Here is an 11,517-nt window from a genome sequence, read left to right as displayed (position 1 = left end):
GAGCTTTATGAGGCAAACAAGCCAGACACTTAATTTAAGTAAAACTACCATACATAAATACAGCAGCCATTTCACTGCCGCAGGCATTGAGTCATGATTTCCGGATGCAACAAACAGGCCAGGGTCACGTGGTTTGACCTCGGTGATGGATGTTCAATCAGCTCCACATTGTTGCCGATGCTCAGACCTGGAGCCAAGACTGAAGAGCTCATCTCCGGGCATGGTGCACTTTATAGGGACAGAATCAATTCACTTCTCAGACTCTTACCCCTGTCCAAAATTCTCCCTCTACATTCTTAAGGAACTCATTCATATAAAAGTTAAGGACTGAAAGTGCCAAGAACATCTGACTGTCCTCTCCCGTAAATAATAGGTGATTGACAACTTCCTCACTCTGCTGGCTTTGTATCTGTCACGTTGATGAAGGGCCTCTGGCCCCAGATCTGTCAGCCCAAACTGGTCTCATAGTATTTCGTATTATTCTGTATGTACAGAAGAGTGCTCCATTTATTATGATATGTTAGGTTTCTTATGGTATGTATTAATTTGTGGATGTCCATCACCCATTTCGTATGATATGTTACAAATTACAATTCTGATTATAGGTTACGAATTAGCAAAACGTTCAATATAATATGAATTTGCGAAACGTACACTATGTTACAAATTTCCAAAATGTACACTATGTTACAAATTTGCTAAACATATAATATGTTATGAATTCTATCTAGGTGGCTAGGTGGCTAACGTTAGCTAGCTGGCTAATGTTAGCTAGGCTAGGGGTTAAGGTAGGGTTAGGGTTAGCTAAAAGGGTTAAGGTTAGGGAAAGGTTAGCTAAAAGGGTTAGGGTTAGGGGAAGGGTTAGCTAATATGCTAAGTAGTTACAAAGTAGCTGAAAAGTAGTAAGTAGTTGAAAAGTTGCTAAAATGCTGAAGTTGTCCGTGATGAGATTTGAACAGACAGCCACGTTATACACCTACCCATCCACCCCGACCAACCATCATACTTTCTTTTTTGCCTTAAGTAACCATCTTTCCTATCTAACCATACCAAACATAACACATATTAATTTGAGTGTCCCTGATTTACATTTACTATCTTACGTCTAGTCTATGAGACCAGGCTGGTCAGCCACTACAACATCCCTCTTGCAAAGGACAGTGGTCCATTGACGAAATCGAAGGTGGCTACCTATTGATTGAGAGCACCGGGGGCTGAGCCCCCGTCTCCTCCTTCCATGTCAGACAGGATAAAAGTATGGTTGGGATGGACCAAAGGCAGTAGATCCTTTGGGCAAGTTGAGAACCTGCTGATACTTGAACACTTATTTGGGACAGTTGCTTCATTGTCATGGACAAGACTGTCTCTGTGAAGTACTGGCTGGGACTGGTAGCCTTCCTGCTCCTACAAGGGGTAGTCAGTGTGGAGGGCAGAAGCATCTTCAACCCTGGTGAGTCTGCTGGCTTGGTGAATGTTCTAGCTTGCTGCACGTACTAGCTGGCTTATTTGAGGCATTGACTACCTGATGGTGTTGGAGGATGCAACCATGGGCTCCTTTCCATCACTGGCTTGCATGCACTGTTAGTTCTTTATACTTTTTGTCAAAATGTAGCCATGAGAAAGATCTCCTGGTGAATAATTAGGGCAAATTGCACACAAGATGTGTAACAGGTAGTTTCAATAGTTCTTACATTTGACAAGTCATTCATCATGCATATATGAATAATTTTATTATTGACGAGCTCAGAAAATACATTGTCATGCAGAACATTATTCAATAGTTCCGAATTATATGCAAAGAGGATGAATATGTTACTGGTATTATGCGGCAAGCAAATTACATTCTTTTGCTTGCCATTTCAATTGTTCTTCTAACAATACTCTGAATACTACATTTGTGGAGTTTTAAGTGAATTTTGTGTAATTCTAGATTCATTTTCAAGTTCTTTGTAGTAATCACAGATGTATTGTCATTTCCCACATATTCAGGAAACCATGTTTATCAGCCAAGGGAAGGCACAGATGGCCAGAACAAGATTCTAGCATTTCTACTACATAAAAGCTTAGAACCTGTTGAAAGAAATGACGCTTTAGGTAAGGCATTTACAGTATAGCAGCACACAAATACCACTAACAGTCTCAATGTTGATGATGTATAATACTACACATGGATTGACCAAGTGTTTCTTGGGTTTGCCTTCTGTCGTGATGTTATCCGATTTTCTTCTCTGCAGGTTTACATTTGGACAACAAACTAGCAGAGTTGGAGGAGGTAAGTCATTAATGCGTTTTTGTTACGTACAGTAAAATATTAGATGTGCAGTCATACCAGTATTTATTTTCCTTAGCAGATAAAATACTTTTTAGGCAGGGTTTATGAGACGAATAGATTAACAAAGTTATCTTTGACTGAGGTACTTTGTACATTCTCTGGAGAATTATCTCTGGATGTCATCTTTGTAGGATTCATCAGCAAAAGGCACTTTCCATAGAAACAAACACAGTGTTCCTTTGACCGCCTGTAACCAGTGTTCTCTACTTACAGCTAGAGGCTTTGAAGGAGGGCTTGGAGCTGGAGAGGGAGCTCTCATCCAATGTATTAGCAGAGGACAAGTCCATACCGAGGAAAAGGGGTGAGTGCACTTTTCTTATTGATGATTGTTGGTGATAGCAATCATTTTCAAGTCACAACATATTTTATTTACTGGAGTGGACTTAGTTTTAAAACAAAATGATATTCCTCCGTCTAATAGTGCAAGAGAGACTGAACAGTGTTTTTCTCTGTGTCCACAGATTGTTTCTGGAAGTACTGTGTATGACAGTTTAAGGGAGAGAAACTCTACTGAGTCCTGCTGCATCGCCCTAACCCTCCAAAGCCTTAAGACTCAATACGCTCACAGACATAAACACAACTCCCCATTACCATCACCAACTGTTGAAATGTTGTAACATAACTAATGCACTCATCGCATATTGTACTGCTGAAGTCGTCATGACTCGGGCATACTAGCATGACCAAGGAGTGTTGTTGTCTTAACCAAAGATCTGCTGGCAAAGGCCTTGGTCCATAAAGTTTCCACACCCAGAGGAACCACCCTCTTCTCAAAATGTTGACTTTGTCTTCCCCTAGTGGTAAATGGGGGCAGTGGTGCAATTCATTTTATTTTCCATAGTCAAATATTATAAAGTATTGCTTTTTGAATGTGTTACTGTTTCCTACATTGAATAAATAATATATTATCATGCTAACCTTTGTCTTGGCTACGTGTTTAATTGGTATTTCAGGAAGAGAGACTGATGGGAGATGAGTCAAAGGTCGGGTCAGCTTCACTGATAGGACTCTATCTGAATCATACACAGAGATAGACCGTAGTGGGTGGAGGCCTCTGGGAAACCAGTCAGTCTGTGCCATCAGCTACACTGTCAGAAAATAACAATGGGTCATCAGAGAGAAACTGGTGACTTGTGGCCTTGAAGCAACACTGACTCAAAAAAAGAGCTGACAACAGGAGGGCTGAACTATTCATCACTGATGGCCTAGTCAAAACAACAACAAAAACGCAGAGAAACAGCTAAGCTTGCAGCCTCACACAAATGCACGCAAGCAAACCCAAAATAAGAAAAGGGGGTTTCAGTGGAAAAAAAGAGAAAACCCAATACAATGTTACGGGGAATTAGACTAGTCTTCTGATATTGTGAATGGAGACAATTAAAGAGAAAGTTCAGTATTAAAAGTAGTCTATTGGCCAGGAGAAACAAATCAATTGTTTGGTTTTCTTTAAACAGCCAAATTTCAACTAACTTAAATCACCGGTAGCTAACAGTCAGGGAAGTGATCGGTGCAATCGAACGATCCCTTCCACGTGGCTCCGCAGCTAATTCCGTCATGCTGTCCTTCAAAGTCAACCTCCCTCCCCGGGTGTTCAACACCCTGGTCAGCCTGGAGCAGCTCCATCTGGACGCCAACAGTCTGGAGTCCTTTGACCCGTACTGCTTGAGGTTTGGCAGAGCCTGACCGAGCTGGAGGTCAGCAACAACGCCATTGCTCACCTAGCTTCCGACGTCTTCCTCAACCTGGGGAGGAACTGTCTGCAGCAACTGCAGAAATGGGCTTGAAAGCAGTATCCACATCCATCGGATGTAGTGATCACAATACAGTAGCCATATCTAGGAAAACCAAAGATCCAAAGCCTGGGCCTAATATAGGGTATAAGAGGTCATACAATAAGTTTTGTAGTGATTCCTAGGTTGTTGATGCAAAGAATATTTGTTGTTCCGTGGTGTGTACTGAGGAGCAAACAGACGTTGTACTTGACACATTTAAGATATTGCTTATCCCAGTTACTAATAAGCATGCACCTATTAAGAAAATGACTGTAAAATCTGTTAAATCCCCATGGACTGATGAGGAATTGAAAAATTGTATGGTTGAGAGGCAATACGTCTGACTGCACAACTGATTGGCAAACATACTGCAAATTGAGAGATCATGTGACTAAACTGAATACAAATAAGAAGTAACTACACTATGAAACAAAGATAAATGACATAAAGAATGATAGTAAAAAGCTTTGGAGCATCTTCAATGAAATTAAAAAAGGCTCCATCATTCATTGAATCAGATGGCTCATTCACTACAAAACAGACTGATATTGCCAACTACTTTTACAGATTTTTTTAGGCATGACATGATAGCAACAAACGCTGACACAACACATCCAAGTATATCTGACCAAATTATGAAAGACAAGAATTCGGTAAAGTGAGTGTGGAAGAGGTACATTTTTTGTTGTTGTCTATCAACAATGACAAGGCACCAGGGTCTGACAAATTGAATGTAAAATTACTGAGGATAATAGCAGATGATATAGCCACATCTTCAATTTAAGCCTTCTAGAAAGTGTGCGCCTTCAGGCCTGGAGGGAAGCAAAAGTCCTTGCGCTACCTAAGAGTAGTAAAGCCTCCTTTATGGGCTCAAATAGCCGATCAATCAGCCTGTTACCAACCCTTAGTAAAGTGTAGGGAAAAAATGTGTTTGAGCAGATAGAATGCTATTTTACAGGAAACAAATTGACAACAGTCTTTCAGCATGCTTATAGGGAAGGACATTCATCAAGCACTTACGCAAGTGTCTGATGATTGGCTAAGAGAAATTGATGACAAGTATTTATGCTGCAGTAGTTTATGTGTCGGGGGGCTAGGGTCAGTTTGTTATATCTGGAGTACTTCTCCTGTCCTATTCGGTGTCCTGTGTGAATCTAAGTGTGCGTTCTCTAATTCTCTCCCTCTCTCAGAGGACCTGAGCCCTAGGACCATGCCCCAGGACTACCTGACATAATGACTCCTTGCTGTCCCCAGTCCACCTGGCCGTGCTGCTGCTCCAGTTTCAACTGTTCTGCCTTATTATTATTCGACCATGCTGGTCATTTATGAACATTTGAACATCTTGGGCATGTTCTGTTATAATCTCCACCCGGCACAGCCAGAAGAGGACTGGCCACCCCACATAGCCTGGTTCCTCTCTAGGTTTCTTCCTAGGTTTTGGCCTTTCTAGGGAGTTTTTCCTAGCCACCGTGCTTCTACACCTGCATTGCTTGCTGTTTGGGGTTTTAGGCTGGGTTTCTGTACAGCACTTTGAGATATCAGCTGATGTACGAAGGGCTAGATAAATACATTTGATTTGATTTGATTTGAAGAAGATTGTGGGGGCTGTTTTGTTAGACTTCAGTGCATCTTTTTGCATTATCGATCATAGTCTGCTGCTGGAAAAAATATGTGTTATGGCTTTACACTGCCTACTATATTGTGGATAACGAGTTACCTGTCTAACAGAACACAGAGGGTGTTCTTTAATGGAAGCCCTCCATCATAATAGAATCAAGATTTCCCCAGGGCAGCTGTCTAGGCCCCTTACTCTTTTCAATCTTTACTAATGACACGGCACTGGCTTTGAGTAAAGCCTATGTATGCGGATGACTCAACACTATACACGTCAGCTACTACATCAACTGAAATGACTGCAACACTTAAAAAAAGAGCTGCAGTTAGTTTCAGAATGGGTGGCAAGGAATAAGTTAGTCCTAAATATTTTGAAAACTAAAAGCATTGTATTTGGGACAAATCATTCACTAAACCCTAAACCTCAACTAAATCTTGTAATAAATAATTTGGAAATTGAGCAAGTTGATGTGACTAAACTGCTTGGAGTAACCCTGGATTGTAAACTGTCATGGTCAAAACAGTCTGTCCATAATAAAGCATTACTCTACCTTCTTAACAGCACTTTCCACCAGGGCAGGTCCTACAGGCCCTAGTTCTGTCGCACCTGGACTATGGTTCAGTTATGTGATCAGGTGCCACAAAGAGACACTTCAGGAAATTGCAATTGGCTCAGAACAGGGAAGTATGGTTGGCCCTTGGATGTACACAGAGAGCAAACACTAATAATATGCATGTCAATCTCTCCTGGCTCAAATTAGAGGAGAGACTGACTTCATCACTACTTGTATTTGTGAGAGGTGGTGACATCTTGAAAGCACTAAGCCGTCTGTTTAAACTACTATCACTCCGCTCAGACACCCATGCATACCCCACAAGACATGCCACCAGAGGTCTCTTCACAGTCCCCAAGTCCAGAACAGTACTACATAGAGCCTTGACTACATGGAACTATATTCCACATCAGGTAACTGATGCAAGCAGTAAAATCCGATAAAAAAACCCAGAGAAAAATACACCTCCTGGAACAGCAAGAGTCTGTGAAGCAACACAAACATAGGCACTGTCACATGCAAACACACATGATAACATACGCATTATACACACACGTACACATGGATTTTGTGTTGTAGATATGTGGTAGTGGAGTATGGGCCTGAGGGCACACACTTAGTGTTTTGTGAATTCTGTAATGAATGTATGGTAATGTTTAAAAAATGGTATAACTGCCTTAATTTTGCCTTGGTAGCAGCGAATGGGGATCCGTAATAAATACAAATACTCACAAACACGAAACTCTACATAATATCATAGAAAAAGCAAAAACACCACAATAAACTGTAGCCTCTTCCTTAGCAAAGGCGTATATTATATGTCACTTGTTTTCATACTGCGTTTTCACTTGAATCATTAAAAGCAGAATATTGTGGTGAAATGGTTCAGACAAGATCTCAGCTCCTGCCAGTGGTATGACCTTTGAACTACAAACACAAATAATGGTTATCTTGAGGGTCCCAGAGCCTTATAGATTAAGACTAACTCTTTTTTATATTATTGTGAAAGTAACTGATGTCAACAGTATTGATGACTACACAGACGTAGCTAAATATGTCTCACTTATGTTGAGTGAACCATGATTCCCCCAAGCAGTTGGAATAATTGCCTGCTACAGTCTAAGCTAAGCAACCTTTTATTAATCCTAGCAATTTGCAATTCTTTATCACAGGATAAAGTCAAAACAAACACTTAAAATCATGGCCATATAGGGAAACTTAGTCAGCTGTACAACTGAATGCATTCAACTGTGTTTCCCACATTTATCCTTATTTACCCTTAACTGACATCCACGTCTTCAGCACCCGGGGAACAGTGAATTAACTGCCTTGCTCAGGGGCAACGACAGATTTTTACATTGTCAGCTCGGGGATTCGATGCAGCATACCTTTCGGTTACTGGCCCAAAGCTAACCATTAGGCTATGGTGACCATATGCATGCTTTCAGCGATACAAAGACAGGCTACGTCTAAACAGTGGGGAAGAAAGTTATCATGGCTTATTAGGTAGACAGAAATGTTCCAGTTGATAGAGGTCATACTGTTTTATTGTCATAAGACAATCTTATTCCTGCCTCTCCCACTGCTGGCCTTCTAGGCAGAGTTCCTCTGTCCATTGTCTGTGTTCTTTTTCCCATCTTACTCTTTTTGTTTTATTGGCCAGTCTGAGATGTGGCTTTTTCTTTGGAACTCTGCCTAGAAGGTCAGCATCCCTGAGTCGCCTCTTCACTGTTGATGTTGACTGGTGTTTTGTAGGTACTATTTAATGAAGGTGCCAGTTGAGGACTTGTGAGGCGTCTGTATCTCAATCGAGACACTCTAATGTACTTGTCCTCTTACTTAGTTATGCACCGGGGCCTCCCACTCCTCTTTTTTTTCTGGTTAGAGACAGTTTGTGCCATTCTGTGTAGGGAGTAGTACACAGTGTTGTATGAGATCTTCAGTTTCTTGGCAATTTCTCGCATGGAATAGCCTTCATTTCTCAGAACAAGAATAGACTGACGAGTTTCAGAAGAAAGGTCTTTGTTTCTGGCCATTTTGAGCCTGTAATTGAACCCACAAATGCTGATGCTCAACTAGTCTAAAGGCCAGTTTTATTGCTTCTTTAATCAGAACAACCGTTTTAGCTGTGCTAACATGATTGCAAAAGGGTTTCTAATGATCAATTATTCTTTTAAAATGATAAACTTGGATTAGCTAACACAACGTGCCATTGGAACACAGGAGTGGTGGTTGCTGATAATGGGTCTCTGTACGCCTATTTAGATATTCCATAGAAAATCTGCCGTTTCCAGCTACAATAGTAATTTACAACATTAACAATGTCTACTCAATTTCATTCATATTGTAGTAACAAATTATCGTTTGGAAATGTTCCTTCCAATGTTCCTTCCAAAAATAGAGCCAGTAATTTAAGAAACCACCATAACAAACAAAACCACAATGATGGGGACATAGTTAGCATTCCCTATGAGTGGTTTGAGGTGTTGGTCTAACTGAAAAGGACAGAAAGTTATACTGATGGTATATTATTCTTCAGTTATAAAAACAGCATCAATATGAAACATTGCATAAGGGATTCATTTATCACCATGTACAAAATTGCATATTCTTCAATAGAATTGCTTTATCCCATTACAATTGTGTTTGCAGATTTAAGAACTATAAGTACTATGAACTTCTGTTCAGGATTTAAGTCCCTGAAAGGGTTATCAAATCTGAAAGGGCACAAATTTTAAATACTTTGTATTTAATTGCATAAATTCCTTGCCTGACGACTCAAACTCAATTCTTCCGTTGCTCTATCATTCGTTACATACTTCAGTCTGAGACTGCCCTGATTGTAGTCGTTTGTGCTGACTTCAAAATGAGGGGTGTTGTACAAAATAAAGTAATCAGCTATTGAATCATCTCTAACTAATCAGAGTATAAAAGCCAAACTGCCACTTTACCCAAGTGTGTTCTGGCTCTAGTCCAACCCATCGGTTTCTGGGACCAATCAGAATGGCTAGAATGTTTTTCCTTTCTAGAAATCGTTGGTTAGGTACTCAGATCCAGACTCATTGCGGAGCAGACACGATCGTCCGTGGGCATGGCATAGAGTTTGGCCGGAGCAAGGAGTTTGGGAAGCCAGGCAAATAAATTCCCTGACAAAATAAAACAAACAGAGAACAAAAGAGAATGAAAAGCACCAAGTTCATCACTATGGCGACTGGTGATTAAGCGTTTCCAGTACGTTTAGCTCACATAATAGTGGGCAGAGATCACACTATTCACATCACTGACGCACACTCAAATAGCTCACATCAAACACGGGATCTGATTGAAACAGAGTTAGAGTATGTACAGGAAATAGCAACACTATTTTTACCCATAACCGTAAGTCATGAGAACTATGCTATAAAAACAGCCATTATAGGGTTAGAATCGTCAGAATATTTTCAGTAAATAGGAAGTCATTGTAAACTGGCTAATCCAAACGTTTCAATTCACGGAAGAGAATTCCAAAGAAATCAACTTTTCTGGAGTATTGAAACACATGGTTGAGGGTATAGGGACAGATGTAATGTGTCCTGAAACATTCATCCTGAGGTGTTCTGAAACATGACATGGAGTGTTGTAACACCACATAATCAAGAGTTGTGCAACACCTTGCCAGAGATTGGGAGCACTAACCCGGAAAAGGTTGAAAAACGCTGTTATGGTGTATCGAGTCCTGTGTAGTGCAGAATTGGATCCCTTCTCTTTTGATGCTGTTTCCTCGCACTAAAGCTCCTAAATACCATGATGATGTTTTGAATCTTGTCTACTGCAGAAATAGCTCCTGTAATTGGAAGTCCCTGCTCTTACTGTATATTCCTTGTTCAAAATGGTGTGTTGACGTACTCCTAATCGGTCATTCCAAAAGGCCAAATGTACAGTATTATGCTCAAACAAAGGACATGAGAAAAGATAAGTTAGTCTGAAACATTTTAGTGTAAGTGTCCTTTCCATTATAACAGCTATGCTGATTGGCTGAAAGCCATGGTATATCAGACCGTATACCACGGGTATGACACCATTTATATTTACTGCTCTAATTACATTGGTAACCAGTTTATAATAGAAATAAAGCCCCTCAGGGGTTTGTGGTATATCGCCAATATACCACAGCTAAGGGCTGTTCTTGGGCACGACGCAACGCCATATACCACACCTAATCAGGCCTTATTGCTTAATTATAACATGTTTCATAAGCCATCATAGTTTGAAATAGTAACGCATAAGATGTTATAACACTAGTTATAATGGATGTTATAGATGACTATTCATCCTCTTGTCATATGTTGTAATGTCAACTGCTAATAACAGCTGTTATTATACAGTCTGCATGACAACTTATGCCAAATGTTACTACATGCTGCATACTGTAAGTGTCTACCGACCAGGTGTTATAACAGGGTGTTATATCATTTATCAAACTCTGTGTCGCATTATTACATTCAATGGAATGATGGGCATCATAACCACGTCATATGTCATTCTAGAGTGTGCATAGGCATCTTCAGAAAAGTTACATTAATTTGTTATAAAATAGTTATGTGCTTAATACCACAGAGTTGACAGTATCACAAAACCATTCAAGATCTTCAAGAATCATAGGCAAATGACAACGAGAAAATCTGCTCTGGGGCAAAACAGGATTTGTGACAGCGGTAAAAAAAGATGTGCAGGCTACAGTAACAATGACAGCTGTATTATAAAAAATGAAGATGTGCAGGCTACAGTAACAATGACAGCTGTATTATATAAAAATGAAGATGTGCAGGCTACAGTAACAATGACAGCTATATTATAAAAAATGAATAGTTAGTCAGGTAGCGAATTCACTAAGTCATTTCAACATGTAGCACTCCGGAAACAGGGTTGGAGAGCCTTGCTCTACACAGTCCAAACAAAGTGATTTGTTTGACAGTAATTTGACAGTATTACCATTAGCTAGCTAGAACCATTCATTCACCCGTAGGGCCAAGACATGAGGCACCAGCAGCCCCACTGTGCCCCCTTTGAAGCATAGCTAGCTAACTAGGTAGAGCAAGTGCTAGCAGTTAGCTAGCTAGCTTGCTATCTACAGGAGGACTTCTGAATTACACAATAAATTACACATCACACAATACATTCTCTTTCAAATACACTTTAAACGCAATTGCATTTAAAAAAATCTTAATACACGTTGATTCATTCAATCTAACTAACATTATGTTAT

General features: G+C 40.2%; 1 protein-coding gene across 1 annotated transcript; it reads left to right on the top strand.

Annotated features, from left to right (window-relative positions):
- Positions 1-1,110: 1,110 nt before the first annotated feature.
- On the top strand, positions 1,111-3,249 carry uts2d (urotensin 2 domain containing). Its single transcript, XM_020479734.2, has 5 exons — positions 1,111-1,450; positions 1,990-2,094; positions 2,235-2,272; positions 2,546-2,633; positions 2,794-3,249. Exons 1-5 carry the CDS (start codon positions 1,351-1,353, stop codon positions 2,817-2,819), a joined length of 357 nt encoding a protein of 118 aa, XP_020335323.1. The 5' UTR covers positions 1,111-1,350; the 3' UTR covers positions 2,820-3,249.
- The last annotated feature ends 8,268 nt before the right edge of the window (positions 3,250-11,517 follow it).

Source organism: Oncorhynchus kisutch, linkage group LG4, assembly GCF_002021735.2.
Source record: "Oncorhynchus kisutch isolate 150728-3 linkage group LG4, Okis_V2, whole genome shotgun sequence".
NCBI lineage: Eukaryota > Metazoa > Chordata > Actinopteri > Salmoniformes > Salmonidae > Oncorhynchus > Oncorhynchus kisutch.
The sequence above is the reverse complement of the archived record's forward strand: the minus strand, read 5'-3'. Positions and strand labels throughout refer to the sequence as shown.